General features: G+C 33.1%; 1 protein-coding gene across 1 annotated transcript; it reads right to left on the bottom strand.

Annotated features, from left to right (window-relative positions):
* Positions 1-412: 412 nt before the first annotated feature.
* Positions 413-15,716, bottom strand: HELRODRAFT_90301 (hypothetical protein; the record flags this gene model as incomplete). The annotated part of the gene is made up of 6 exons (XM_009032380.1): positions 413-613; positions 1,476-1,531; positions 2,287-2,373; positions 7,344-7,514; positions 13,455-13,615; positions 15,586-15,716. Coding segments are annotated over 6 exons (807 nt in total), but the record flags the coding sequence as incomplete, so codon positions are not given.
* Between the last annotated feature and the right edge of the window lie 1,006 nt (positions 15,717-16,722).

Below are 16,722 nucleotides of genomic sequence, written 5' to 3'. Positions count from 1 at the left end.
ATAACATCGAAGATTTTTAACGACTAAAACGGATACGTTCACAAAAAAAGAGAATAAACGTGCAGAATAAATAAGTCAGTTCTGATTTACAATCGTTTTCAACCGGTAGGTAGTTTGCTTTGGTATTCAATAAATGCAAGATAAATGAACAGAATATATTAAAGACTTGTTACAGATTCAAACAAGTACCAAAAAGGGATTAAAAACAGCATCTGAAAAATAAACTGAAATAACATATTCTTTGGAAGTATTGCAATTAAAAACAAAATCAATGATCATGAAAGTTGGTTCGAGAAAGTGATGTAAAAATTTATTTCGAAAAAATAATCTATCAAAAAAATAGGATAAAATGTATCAAAATTGCAGTATATGTTGTAATTATCAAACTTCTTTTTTTTGATTGTTAATTTTGTCATAAACCTATTTCACAAAACTTTAATAGACCCAAACAATGAAAAAACGAAAAATATTTTAAAAAGCTACCATGATATGTGCCGTGTATTCCAGAAAAATCAAAGCACATTGGATTTAATTGTGGCCAATAATAAAACAACAAATGACTTGCTACTTCTCGAGATTGGCTTGCGCCATACGCAATGACATATAACAGATCCTAAATTAAATAGTACAAAAACTTTTTAACAATACAAAAATTCAGTTCTAAACATTAAAAATACAGGTCTCGTTATTATTTGACACAACTAACTTTAGGCTAATTTTAATAAATTAAAATTAACATAGATTTTCCGATCAGTTTTCTTTTAATACTACCATGGTTTTGAACTTTTCCAAAATAACATTCACAAAAGAATGGCGACCTTGTAAGCTTATTGCACATCTTTTGGGCTAAGCTTTTGGTATGACTGTAAATATGTTTGCTTTGACACCAATCAGAATGGTTTGGCGGTAAAATAGCCTCTGGAAACAACAACCATACTATAACATTTTTGAATTAAATCTCTTAGACCGTTTTTTTATGTGCATTATTAATTAAACTGGTCAATATTTAAACTAGGTTAACACAAAATTTATTCAACTTACTAAATAATGCATTTGTGCAGCTATATCAGTTTAGTATTCAAAAATTGATAGTGTTATGCTGGCGAGAAAACAAAGTCGGTTTAAAGTTGTTTAATTTTTCGAACAAAAAACACATTCCAGTTTAAATTGTATCAAATAAGTGACTGTCTTATGGTTTACACACTGTTGCTTCTTAAAATCTAGTTAAATGATCAATCGAGGAGATGAACAGTGAATAAAATGAGGATATGTACCAAAAATTAAATCAACTATGTAAGTATGTACGCCATGTCATTCCTTCACTACGACGCCGGACTACACGCTGAACAACTACCGTTAAAAACTGAACGAACTGGATTACGAGATTTCGTCTCAGCCATCAGCAGCCGATAACCATTTATAAATATTATTCAAATAAATTGTAAAATAATTAAAATGTTAATATAAAACTATACTTTGTAAACATCCTTTTTTAAAGCCATAAGACATTCTACAATCATTGAGTGATATTCTGTCGAATGGAATAATTTTAAAATTTGTAAATTTTAAGATAAACAGTCTAAAACAAACATTTTAAAAATAAATTACAAAAACAAATTTTTTGCCCTGATGTTGGTGCAGTTTGGTACGGCTAGCAGCAGTTTCATTTAGAAATGAAAGTTGGCAAATCAGAACCAGAAATAGTATCGCCATGTTGAAATAACATGTAGCAATTGTTAAAGAAGCTTTGATGTAAAAACTGATTAAGGCAAACGTGTAAAAAGAAATGTTATATAATGATCAGATAGCTGAAGACGTAGTTTACCATAAATATTGTGATGTCACAGCGCAATCCAAAAAGTGGTGAAGACAAACTATTTTGTTCTGACGAAACAAATTAAGCCATTTAAATGCTATGCACACATGACTAAGAAGATCTAGCAAATTGCATTCAATATCTGACCTACATAAAATCATTGAGCTGACTGGAGCAACGCTGGCGTTCCTTAAAATATGAATTCAACAAAGTTGCTTTATATGATTTTTTCTCCAAGCTTATTGATATTTTTTTTAATAAATAAAACAGTTAACTATGTATGACTTGGTTTGTTTAAATTTTATATCGTTAATAATCAAAGTATTTTCATCATTAAAATGCTGTAATATGGGAACCCATGATTACTGTATAAAATTATTGTAACAGCTTAACTTTGAGAATCAGTAAAAACTGTTATACATTATAAAATATCTTTAATAATATGACCAAAGTGAAAAGCTATATTATACCTTTAGAATGAGAAAATTGAAAAACTATCATAAGTACCGATGGAACTGAGTCAGTAGCATAAGTGCAATTTTGGCCCATCAAATTACCTTGAAAATTAAATTTTATTTTTTGTATTTAACAAATTAAAATAATTTAAATGTTTAGATACTTAATAATTAGTATATTAATTGTATATTAATTATTATATCTTGGTTAGAAATAATAGTTGTTTATAAAAAAAAGAAGTGGAGCAGTTTTTATTTTATATCATTAATTTCGCTAAATTGTCGTCATTTTCATTTATCTAATTATTTTATTTAACTTCGTGGATAATTACAATGCCGTCGGTGGCGCAGAGAAAAAAGAAATCGCAAGAGAAGAGAATCGAGTTAGAATGTCCCAACTTCAACAAACACATGAACAAAGGGAAGCCACATGTTAAACTAATTGGTTGGCGAATAGAAATCGTAAAGCACGTGAAAGAAGTGGAAAACGTCAAGCCGATATACAGATCATTTTCATCAACTAGCCTTCTTTTTATTATTCTTTAAAAAATCAGGATCTGACAGACGCATAAATTGTTACAGCATACAATCAATCAATCTTCGTTTTGCGCCCAGAGACCCGGTTTCCCGAGGTAGGACGTTGTTACAGCATACAAGCCAATAGAAGAAAATGGTAGAAAATATAAATGAATAAATAAATAAAGAACGGAGAAAAAAATGTATAAACATATAAAGTAATGAAAATAAAATAAAGTCAATCAATCAATCAATCTTCGTTTTGCGTCCAGAGAACCGGTTCCCCGAGGTAGGACGTTGTTTTCTTTGCCATCAACTTTTTGCGCAAAATTAGACGATCAGTTGTATCCATTTCATTTAAATTTAGAGCTTTCATGTCTTGCTCGATTGTTTGCGACCAGGACTTCTTTGGACGGCCTTTGGGACGTGTGCCAAGTACTTCAACATCTGCAAGAGAGGTTATGGCACTGTTTCTACTTCGTTTGACATGACCAAACCACCGCAGACGGTGTTGCCGGCATTCGTCCTTTATATCATCTAAACCAGCACGACGCAGGATTTCGGTGGATTTGATGTGATCCTTCAGACTAATTCGTTGCATCCATCGGAGCATATTCATGTCGGTTCGTTGAAGTTGTTGTTCCAGTTTGGTTGTCACTGGCCATGTTTCTGCACCATATAACAACACCGGACGTATCACAGATTTATAAAGTCTTGATCGTAGTGATAGTGGGATGTCACGCCGCATCAATATAGAGGCAAGGAGATGCCATTTATTTCAGGCTGCTTCATCTGTTCCAGTGCCTTCCAGAACATCCCCTAAATATTGAAACGATGTGACTTTCTCTACCTTAATGGCTTCAAAAACAGTGCTATTTCGAATTTGTTGTTGTGGATTGATGCAAGCAGGACAAACAAAATTGGACACTTTAGATAAAGTACCAATTACTTTAGAACAACGTTTGTGACGCCACTGGTTACACTGCCGACACTTGATTGAATTGTTACCTACACCAGCTTTACAAACTGAACAGGACCATCGTCCAGTAGCTGTGGATTGGGTGGGTTCACCAGTGTTCATTGCTTTGGTTTTGCTGATGTTGACTTTGAATCCATGATCGGCGAGTCTGGTGTTCCAATCTTCAAACATCTGTGCTGCATTCTGCTCAGACGTGGCTGTTAAAACGATATCATCAGCATATACTAGATTCCAAATGTCACCAGTGCGTATCGGTTTTGTGATTTCTTCCATCACAGTTATAAATAACAGTGGACTGAGAATCGAGCCTTGGTGAACTCCAACGGATGTGAATTGTATCAATTGTTGATTTTCCCGCTAGAAAACCAAATTGATAATTTCCGATTGTGATGCACGACGTTAATCTTCTCTCAATGATTTTTTCGACAATTTTTAGGGAGTGTTCTAACAGACGTATACCCCGATATGATGAACAGTTCAATGGATCACCTTTGCCTTTGTATAGCGGGATTGTCATGCTATAGTTCCATTCAGTCGGCATTGAGCAATTTCTCCAGATTTCACGGCAAAGTTGTAGTAACGTTTGGATACCTGCAGTACCAGATGCAAATAAAGTAATGGTATAAAAAGGCAAATAAATAAAGTAATTTATTAATGGAATAGCTAATGACTTAGTGAGTTAGTGACGTGATCGATAAATAAAAAGAAAACTAGATTTAGTAAATGATAAAGTTTTATTGAGTGCTAATATATTTAAGGTGTCTTGTGATGAAGATCTATGTCAATATATATCAAGATGTCTATGAAAACAAGCATCAAGCTATAGCAGCTGCACGCAAATCGTTATTTTGCATATGCATTGATAACGTTGATAATGACCAAGCCGACCAAACCCATCATTAGTTTGTCTTTGTGTGTTAATGATCGCATGTATATGAATATATATATATATATATATATATATATATATATTATTTGTCATGCCGATACAGAGATCATTTTCATCAACTATTGCTGTAACAATTTATGCTTCTGTCAGATATATATATATATATATATTGATATATATATATATATATATATATATATATATATATATATATAAACTGAACTATTCAGGCCAACTGTAACAAACATTAATTAACGCATGTCTACTTGTCTACTTTATAGAAGTTAAAAATAAATGTAGACAATGTATATTTTACTATCCGGCAGTGATATCCAGCCGAAGCCGCGGAGTCGAATATGACCGGATAGTAAAAATGGACGGATATTCGCCTAGTTATTATAGGCCCTAGTTATTATAAGTGATTTATATCTCTTGAATTTTCTGGCCTTACCAGTTCTTAAGAAACGTTTTTGATTAACGGAACTCGGATAATTTTTTATTTGAAATGAAAAAAACATAATATTAAAAACAAAATTTAGTTTATTGATTAGGACGACAATCTACTGTGTATATTATTAACATTCAGTTTGAAAAATTAAGAATCTTGATACTTAGTTGAGAATCATTTTTTCGGGTGGTACGGACGCCGGGTCGACTAGTAAAATAAAGAAAAATAAAATGTTTTTGCAATATAGCACAACAATAATAATAAATATATTATTATCAAGAAAACGAAAAATATTTTGGCAGAAAACCAGGCAGTGGAGTAAAACCAAGACATGGCGACCTCGATATTTGTAATGCTATTTTGCATCATCTGGGATGTAAGGAGTAACTGAAAAACCCCATGTTCAGGGAGAAATTCGAGGAGTTGGTATCGGCACAGCTGGATCGTCTGGAGAAGGTAGACATAACATGGAAATCTTTTCAGGACACCCTAGTGATCGCTACAACAGCTGTATGTGGAAAATCTGGACCAAAACGCCAGCACAAACGCAAAACTTGGTGGTGGAACGAGACGGTGCAAAATGTTATTGCCAGTAAGAAAGCAGCTTTCAAACAATGGCAGAAGACGAACACTGGTGAAGATAGAAAGACATACCGATCAAAGAACACAGAAGCGAAATGTCAGGTTGCGATAGTTCTTGCAAATCAATGCAAGTTATGGCTGACTGGAAGTAAAAACGAACAAATTCGGTAACTCTACCAAATAGCAAATCAGGCCAAAAGACTAAAAAAGGATATAGTTGGTGCCACATGCATAAAGAAAAATAAAGGCACCATAATAACTTTGCATGCAGAATGAAGTGAAGGATCACTGAAAAGATTACTTCGATCAGTTATTGAATGAAACAAACCCAATTGGGGTGGCGTTGATGCACTCCAAGTGGATTTATGGCATCACAGTTGAGGAGCTTAAGGATGCGCTGAAGGCAATGAAGGGGGTAAAGCGGCTGGTCCGTCTGGACTTACAAATGATATCAGCAAGGCATCTGGTAGAACAGGCTTTCGAGCCCTCTTACACATCTGTCGAGAGATGTAGAGTAAATCGATACTAACAGTGGAATGGAACAGTAGCACAACTGTGCCGATATATAAAGGAAAAGGAGACCCACTGAAATGCTCCTCATATCGGAGTATACGTCTTCTGGAACACCCCTAAAAGTTATTAAAAAAGTTATTGAGAGAAGATTGTTGTCGTGCGTTTGAATAGGTGGTTACCAGTTCGGTTTCATGGCAGGGAGATCCACCATTGATGCTATCTATATCATTTATCAACTGCAGAAAATATACTTGGCAAGCAAAAGCAACTGTTCCAGGTTTTTGTGGACTTGGAAAAGGCATTTGACAGAGTGCCTCGTTAAACAATCAGGTGGAGTCTACGTAGACAGGTTGTTCCCGAATATCTGGTTCGGCTGGTTATGGCAACGTCAGCACAACAGCGGGTAACACGAATGAATTTGACATTAACGTCGGCGTCCTTCAGGGATCAATACTCAGCCCCCTGCTTATCATCACGGTGATGGAAGAAATAACCAAATGAATATGCTCAGATAACATATGGAGTGTGAGTATGCAGATGATATCGTCCTTACGGCGGCCTCGAAACAAGACGCAGCCAGAAAGTTTGAGGTCTGGATACCCAGCTCGCCGAACACTGGCTAAAGTTAAACCTTGACAAAACAAAAACTATGATCACTGGCGGTACCGCAGACGCAATGGATAGATCGGCTTGGAAACAGAAGCTGATGAATGGAATAAAAAAGTCTGATCCATAACGGATGGAAACTATAAACGAGGATTGATTGATTGATTTTGTATCATCTGGGTTCAATCGTTTGTTTAAATGAAATCTTTTTTTTATTACAAAATGTATATTACAATATAGTTTTGTTGTTTTAAACATATATAATTGTTCGAAAACATCATTCACATTGTGGAAAGGACTGTGTAGCTATATAAAATGATAGATAATTCATTTTTGTGTAGAGTGTATAGTAATTTATTTTTTTATAATGACATTTTTTCTGTCTAGGGCTGGCTGAAAGCCGAATCCGGCTCTGTAATATTAATCAATCTAAAATTATTTTTAATTTATTCATAATAATGTTAAAAGACCACAAAGTAAAAATTAAAAAAAAAATCAACATAGCTAAATTCAAAAATCTTTAACAAACACATACGAACTTATAGTAACAGGCAACAAATTATTGCATAACAGCATTAAAATATCTCTATGCAGACTGGAGGGAAATGTAGTTAGAGTTGAAGCAACTAAATTCGGTAGGGTATCCAAAATAGATGACGATAAGAATGGGGCTAGACATCCAAGAACACACAGCAAAGATTCACCAAGAGCTAAGATTTAATTTTTTATAGCGTTGATTATATTAAAAAATTAATAGTGTTAAGTATGATTAATATGTCAATTGGGACAGGTAAACCAGAATTTCAAATGTTGAAGCATATTTTCTAAAAATTTCTCATACAAATTGCATATATGTGCTGCCGAAAATCGACCATTACATAGTACATATTATAGCGATCGATGCATATTATAGCGGCGAGATGGTGTGATAATTAAAGACGTCTGGTTCTGCTGGTTCTGCTGGTTGCATTGTCACACCAGCTTAGCAGACGATCTGATCTCATTCAAATTTAAGGACATTTTATCATGACGATTTGTGAATCTTTTCAGAGTCGCTACTAAACCACAATTTGGCAAAACATGATTGTTTGTTTGGAGCGCGTTACACAACGCGTTAGAACATTACCCCATATAGATAGGTTTGCATCTGTAGGAAGTCCTTAAAAGTTTAAATAAAACCTCTGGAAGGTTGGCAGTGAATTTTGACAAACGGGTAACTTGGCTTGCGGGAATATGTTTTTCTACTGTTTTAATGATTTTTTCCTGGCAAGGTAGCCGTGACAGATGGTTGAAATTGGCGAGTATAATGCACCTTAAACAATGACAATTGAGTATTAACATATAAGGCTTATTGTTATCTAGTCTGTAATGTTCGCCACCTAATTGTGTTACGCTGTATCAGCGCGCAGGCTTGTTAATTATTAGGATAGGCTACGGTATGATTGTCTCTAATTTTCGGACAGAGTATTCAAACCACGTCATCGCGACTTGGCATTTCTACCAACTGAGCTAACTCGGTGACCTATTACTGATATTTACAACTCTTTTATTACAAAAAATCAGTACATAAAATATGAAATAGAATAAAATATAGTCATTGTCAAATAATTAAATGCACAATAAAACCCTATTACTCGTTATATATGATAAGAGTACATAAGCGTCTTTTTAACGTCACAGAGGTCAACGGTCTTTCCCTATCTGAACAGATTTGCGTTGGCCGGCAGTTGCTGAATCAAATATTTTCTCGCGAATTTGTATAGGGTACCTGGTATCGAATCTAATTTCTTTGACCAGTGTTTTATTCGCGAAGGTAGTATTACCTCGGTTACAGACTTGATCAAAGAGCCCTGACTTTGAAGCAAGACGACGTGCTTTAAGCCGTCCGCAATTCGGTCCTCTTCCAACTTTTACAGTGTCTGAGAAGTTGATTTTGAGACCAAAAGCAAATTGTCAATCATCCTGTAGTCCACCGATGTTTCACGCCATGGAGCGCAAATCTCAAATCTTTAACGCTGTTCTCAACGCTGTGTCCCTCAGTGGAACAATGTTGTGGCCACCACTCTTTGATGGTAAACTCAGCATCTATGACACACAGCCGCTTATGGGTATTGACAAGCAATTTCTTGCTGCTTCCGAAACAAAGTTATCCAAATTGTTGGCGATCCACGTCAAAAAAAACTGTACCTTCGCAGCTCGAACTTCAATTGTGAGAGAATGAATCTTCTCAAAAATTGTAGTTTCATTAGCGTAGAAACATCTAGTTCGGTCGTAGATCTCAAGAGACGTGTTAATTTGGAAATCACCACCTCTTTGGCTTTTGTGTCCTTTAGTTCTGAATCATAAACTCTCCATAAGTATTTGAATTCCAGACCCATTTCTACCGCTGGAATTGGCATGTTGACTATTGTCAACTTTTATAGGAACTGATCGTATGAGCCATCATTTTTCCTCATTCCAAATACACAGTACTTATCTGTTCTCATCTGCATGCCCAACCATTTGCACCAGGCAAGATTAAGATCGATCAATTTCTTCGAACTCTCCGAACTATGTGCAATAATTACCGTGTCGTCGGCGAATTGAAGCCATGCTCTAGCTTTCACATCATAGGTTGGACCCCAAAGATAACCGCACTGTTTAAATTCCTCATTTTCTATAATTTTCATTAGAGGGTTAAAACATAGATTAAACAGTACTGTAATGTTATGGAGCAAAAGTTAACCGGATCTTTTGGATCTCCTTTTTTATAAATTAAGATTGTTAAACCATTTCGCCAACACGTTGGGATTGTTGCGGTTTTTCAACAACTGGTTATTAATTTATGGAGGTATGCGCGGAGTATTGGGCACCTTTTCAGAATAATTGTTGAAACTTGATCCAGAGGACAAGGCGTTGCTTTGGCTTTACATTTTCGAACAATTGAATATACGTAATAATAACTATAATATAAGTGAATTTCAAATTACTGGCTATAGGTTGTATTCAAAAATTTTTATGGATGAGGGTTATAGGGGGATATTTATTTATATTAAATATACAATTTCATCTATAGTAATTGATTTAATAGCGAATTTTGAAGAATATCTTGCTATTCGAATATTGAAATATAAAGAGGAGGTATCACTACTGGCTCTTTACCGTAATCCCAGATCCAGTTCAGATAATAATAAAGGTTTATTGTGTCTGATTAAGAAATTTATAGGCAAAGGAGGTAAGAAATTAATTGTAAGTGACTTCAATGTCCCGTCTATAGACTGGAATTCTGTTTCAACTTCTGGAGGTGTCAAGTCCATTCAGAGGAAATTCATTGATTGTATAAATCACTGTTTTTTGTATCAATGTATTGATTTTCCTACAAGGTTCAGAAACCAGCAGGAGCAAAACATATTGGATCTGCTTTTTGTTCAGGAAAAAAATATAGTTCATGATATTAAATGTAATCCTCCAATAGGTAAAAGTGATCACATAAGGATAAGCTTCTCATGTTTAGTAAAATGGAAAAAAAATAAACAGTCAATTAAGCGTTTTGATTTCAATAAAGGGAATTATGTGGCAATGAATCAATTTATTAAAGCAAATTTATCTCATGCATTAATGGATATGATAAATGTTGGTGACAATAGCAAACAATCAATAATTAATGGGATTTGGGATAGGTTTGTTTCTGTTATTGAAGGTGCTATTAAAAATTTGTACCAGTAAAGTATATAAATGAAAATGAAAAAAATAATTTCCTTAAACTACCAAATTTTGTTTTAAATTCAATAAGAGAAAAAAATTTATTATGGAAAAAGTTCATTAAGTACAGGGATAATAAGATATTTGATGATTTTAAGAAGGTGAGAAAACAAAGTTAAAAGAGACATCAAGTTAATAAAGGTTAATTGGGTAAATTGGTTAAAATTAATCCTAAGATATTTTGGAAACAGGTAAATAATAGTAGAAAAGATAGGTTTTCTATAGATAGTTTGTATGGGGTTGATAAAGATGGAAATAAGATTGTTGTAACAAATGAATGTGAAAAAGCAAATGTTTTGGCTGATTTTTTAACCACTGTTTATAGTACTAGTAAGGGGGATAATGATTGCACACAGGAAACTGTTTTGTGTGAAGAAACAATTAATTTAATGAATGTGATTGATTTTGAACCACAGGTTGTTTTCAATAAACTGAAATTGATGAATGTATTTAAATCGTCTGGACCTGATAACATTAGTGCAAAGATATTGTTTGAATGTAAAGAATCTATTTATGATTACTTAAGTTCATTATTTATTAGGTCTTTTGAATGGGGAGTCATACCTAATGTATGGAAAGAAAGTATTGTTACAGCCATTTATAAAAAAAGAGATAAAAAGGAAGCTAAAAATTATAGACCTGTTGCACTGACATGCATAACATGTAAATTGATGGAGTCTATAATAAAGGATGCTTTGATGTCACATTTGATTGAAAGTGGTTTGCTGAATACAAAACAGTTTGGGTTTGTCAAGGAAAAATCAGCTGTTCTGCAGTTGTTAAAATTGATGGATGAATGGTCTAGGGCTGTTGATAAAGGTTATGAGATTAATGCAGTATATACTGATTGGGAAAAGGCATTTGATAATAGTAAATTAATGGTTAAGTTGAATAAATGTGGGTTGAATGACAAATTGGTTGATTGGGTTTATAATTATTTGAATGGAAGAACATTTCGTGTGAGAGTGAATGATGGTATGTCAAGATATTGTGAAGTAAAGAGTGGAGTCCCACAGGGTAGTGTGCTTGGGCCAATTTAGTTTTTAATGTATGTTAATGATTTATTTGATTTGTTTCAGGATTTAAATGGTGTTGCGATGTATATTTATGCAGATGATGCAAAGTTGTTTAAAATTATGAACTCAGATAGAGATAGTGTGGTATTGCAGAGGGGATTGAATGATTTGAATGAGTGGTGTTTGCAGAATGATGTTAAATTAAATAAAGAAAAATGTGTTGTGATGAAGTTTGGTTGTTCTGTATCAGATAATAATTATGATTATAACATAAGCTCGCACCTATTACTTTTTGTTGATAAAATTAAAGACTTGGGTGTTATTTTTGATACATCTTTGAAATTTATTGAGCATATACATCGAAATGTTAAGAAGGCATTTTCATTGTTGGGTTTAATAAACAGAAATTTTAAAGATATTGATAAAAATGTTTTTATATTATTATATAAATCTTTAGTTAGATCTCAGCTGGAGTATGCAGCAAGTGTGTGGTCACCATGGACAATACGTGAAACAGAAGCGATCGAAAAGGTTCAGAAAAGGGCGACAAAGATGATCAAGGACTGTGAGGAAATGAAATATGAGGACCGATTAAAATTTTTACAACTACCAACACTAAAATACAGACGAATAAGAGGTTATTTGATAGCGATGTTTAACATGTTGAATGAAAAGGACCAACGAAGCTTGCCGGAAATATTGAGAGCCACCAGACGAACAAGAGGACATGAGATGAGGCTAACAGCATTGACATTCCATACGAACTTAAGAAAAAATTATTTTGTTAATAGAACTATTAATATTTGGAATAATTTGAATGATGATGTTGTTAATTGCAGTGATTTGAATGAGTTTAAAAAAAAGTTGGATGATTTTCTTATGAATGCTAAATTTAAATACGATTGGAGAGCGGAGTTGAAGTATGACTACTCGTGAATGCTGTTTATAGATTTTGGATGATGGTATAAACGTTTGTTTTGACATGAATGTCTTTAAGAAAGGACGATATATATGAGAATATAATAGCCATTGAGATGTTTGACTAAGCTTGAAAATGGAATTTTTATGAAGAAATGTTTGCGTATATATATATAAAGCTGAATTAATAATCGAAGTTATTCTCTTATATTTTTGTTTATTTATTTATTTTTTTTTGTTTGATCTTTATGTATGAACAGAATATATTAACATATATTCATGTACATTATTGTTTATGTGTTAAAATTTTATAGTTAATTTTGTGTCGCGGGTATAGGGACATTTTGTCTTCGCCCATGTTTTTTCTCATAATAATAATAATAATGTTACAGATATATTGTCTATATATCTTTTTATTATGTTCTTCATATCTTCAACCATTGATTTGAAGCAGCTATCTTCGCCATAAAGGCTGTTTATCCTTTTCACACGACGTACACATGTATTTTATGTGCACGCGCAAGCACCGCATCATATACGCTGAGAATATAATAGCCATTGAGATGTTTGACTAAGCGAGCATTTGAACCACTGAGCCATCTTGCCGGCCAACAATTTTTGTGTATTCCCTGTTGTGGTTATATAACTTCTTAATAATTGTAATAATAATAATAACAATAATAATAGTAATAATACTAATAGTAGTAATAATAATAGTAATAATAATTTTACGGATAGTCTTTTAATAAAGCAAGAGAGCATGGGATTAATATTTAATACACAATATTTTAAAAAATTCGCTAAGAATGCAATACGTTTTAGACAGTATGCTACATACATTTCCATTTGACATTTTTAAACAAAAGGAACAAAGAACAAGTGAAATAATCTGATTATAATGATAACTAAATGAAAAAAACAAATAAAAATGTTAAAGATACTGTCACGCAATTTAAATAGACAATTAAGTCATACCATGTTGACCTGTGAGTATAACTGACACATCGTTAATAATGCATTCAACAGTTTCATACAAATGCATATAATCAAGATCAGGAAACACTTGTAAGCATTCTCTATTTGTTTTACGCCTTATGAATAAATGTTTTGTACTCAACGGCACATCTTTCAGCACTCTGTATGAAAGAAAAAAAATTAAACATGCTCAATGACAAAGTTATAAACCACGAAGTGTTGAAAGCAACACAAATTAATTTTTTCATTCAAAATTATTAATAGGTTAATGAAATATCATTGTTGAAGATTGGGCTATACTTAACAGTGATTTATCATTGGTGGGTTGAAACATAACAGCAGAAGACATTAGGCTGCTATTTACAGCAACAACACACGTTTAGACGACATTTTCCCCGAGATCGGGGGTTGCCGTTTGGCTACCTATGATGAAACCGAAATACCCCTCGACGCCATTCACATCTGTCACTCGCCTCAGTATCACGCAACCCCGCTTTCATTATGTCCTTCTCCACCTGCTTTCTCCATTCCAATCGCGGACGACCCCTTCCTATCACTTCTTCAACCTCAAACTCCAACGCTCGCCTAAACCCGAATCTTTCATCCCTTCTCAACACATGTCCATACCACCGCAATCTCGATCTCCTTACCAATGTCACAATGTCTTCATTCAGTCCCATCATCGACATCAGCTCTATACTACTCCTTCTATCCTTCACTTTAACCCCACACATCATCCTCACCATAGCTCTTTCAGCCCTCTGCAGTACACTTCCCTCCTCTCTCCTCAACACCCAAGTTTCACCACCATATACCATCGCTGCTCTCACACATGCTTTATATACCCTCCCTTTCATCTTCACTGACCATTTCTTTCCACACAATACTCCACCAAGTTCCCAAAATTTCATCCATCCCACACGAACTCTAGCCGTAACAGCGCTCAAACATCCTCCATCCGCGTTCAGCTTAACCCCTAAATAAACAAAGCTTTCCACTCTTTCAATACCACCACTCAACCACGTCCTTGCGTCCGTCCTATTAATCACACCATGAACACATTTCTTACATTTGAACGTACCTTCCACCTTTTTCAGTGCCCCCCTCACACTACTACATCTCTTATGCACCCACTTCTGACATCCTATACACAATACCGAGTTAGCCTTCACTCTCCTGTCACATACCCCGCAGGAGTCTATTTTACTTATCACTCGCTCCCCACCTTCCCCACTCACCATTGCCTTCGTCTTACCAATATTAACTTTTAACCCTTTCTTTTCGATAACACTTTTCCATCTGTCAAATTAGGCTGCTATTTATTACTTAATTTTTTTTTCGTTTTTAAATTCAGAGTTTTTTAATTTGTCTAATATATTAGCAGCTCAACAGGTTGGTAAGTTTGTACTTATTACTTAATTGTATTTATTATATCATTTATTATTGCATCAACAACCTTATACTTAAAACTATTTATATTTCTGTCAAATAAAATTATTGTTGCATATTTATTATCAGTGTTCACAAAAAGAACAACAAACTTATGAACCCAGGAAACACATAATAAACCAAGATTAGATGAAAATTAAATTCTAGTCCAGAATATACAAGGTTGTGATGTTGGTGATAAAAATAGACATCTATGTAATTGTAAATAATACATAGATTTTTTTCATTCTTCGTGAACAATTTAATTAGGTTGTTTGTTGTGCTTACATGCAGCATATAACAAGATTGATACATAAAGTTTGATTAATGGCTTAATTCAGATCAAAAAAAGAAAGAATATGAAAGTTTGTGAGAACTTGACAGTTGACCTTAGATTCAAAAAATGGAGAGTTAATGCTGTAGAGAAAATAACATAAAAAGTAACATGGGCTGATCCTGTCATGCAGCAAGTCTGGAATATAGCTGAATAAAAGCTAAATGATCAACTCAGCTGTTAACAAGACTCATTTGCAATTTAAGCATCACAAGATTACACCCATTATTTAGTATTTTGTTTAAAAATCACTATACCAAATCAGAGAACATCAAAAAACCAAAATTAATAACCGCGACCACTTTTAAATAAAATTTTAAAAATAATGAATATTAGCAAAAGGTGACAATTCATAATGCCATCACTAACCCAATAAGTGTTTGAGAAAAATATCTAAGATTGTTAGCAATGTCAAAGCCGCTCGGTATAGGGTAAACTGAGTTTATTATTCTTAAATGATAATCTTTTAAAATCCTGATTTTTGCTGTAACTGAAAAAAATAAGATGAAACAGTTGACCTTTCTTACAAGATATGAATTTAATATTATTTTTTCATAAAAGCATGTTAGTTAAGTTACCAAAAATACCATTCAAAAATTACATCCATATTACAAGCATTAAATCCTGTAACATGATTTAAAGGCGATGCACCAAAAAAAATCATAAAACACACACAAACGCACGCACGCAGGCAAACACTTGCACACACAGATTCTGTTTTTTTAATAATAATAGGAAAATTTATTTGTAGATAATTTGTTAGATAATTAATATTCAGATACCTTTTTAATAATTAAAAAGATGTATTATTAACGACAAAATGAAATTAATACAAAATTTAATCTAATTGTTTGTTTCAAACATTGCATTATTTTTAATGTTTATATAATTTATATTCAATTCAATTCAAAAATAGTTTTATTCAGCAAAATAACAACAGTTTTTCGCTAGGAGACCCGAAGTATCAACTTGTAGGGCCACCTATACACAATAGAAAAGGATTATGGATAGTAATAAACATAAACATGAAACTAATTCTATTATAAACAAAATATAAAAATAATAGATGATGGGAAAGGAATTCTTTTAACTATACACTAATAATAATAATAAAACATTTTCGAGTAATATGAAAATTAAGACAATAAAACTAAATGGTCGAGTTGCTATATTAAAAATTAATCAAGAAAAGTAATTTGAACGAACCAATTTGTTAATTATAGTTTTATAAGAACATAGAGTCAATGAATTCTTAGCATATATTGGTAGTAAATCCCAAAGATGCATTGATAAAGAAAGTACTGAATTTATATAAAAATTTGACCTGGGTTTAGAAAAATAAAAATCAGAATTATATCTCAAGGATCGAGTATTATCGTTTTTAAATATGATAATTTGCTTATGAAGTAACGGACAAAAATTAAGTTTATATAATTTTAAAAAAATTAAAGAATAAACAGTGTGTAATTGACTTACATTTAAAATATTTGCCATATTATAATAATG

Source organism: Helobdella robusta (assembly GCF_000326865.2).
Source record: "Helobdella robusta unplaced genomic scaffold HELROscaffold_80, whole genome shotgun sequence".
NCBI lineage: Eukaryota > Metazoa > Annelida > Clitellata > Rhynchobdellida > Glossiphoniidae > Helobdella > Helobdella robusta.
The sequence above is the reverse complement of the archived record's forward strand: the minus strand, read 5'-3'. Positions and strand labels throughout refer to the sequence as shown.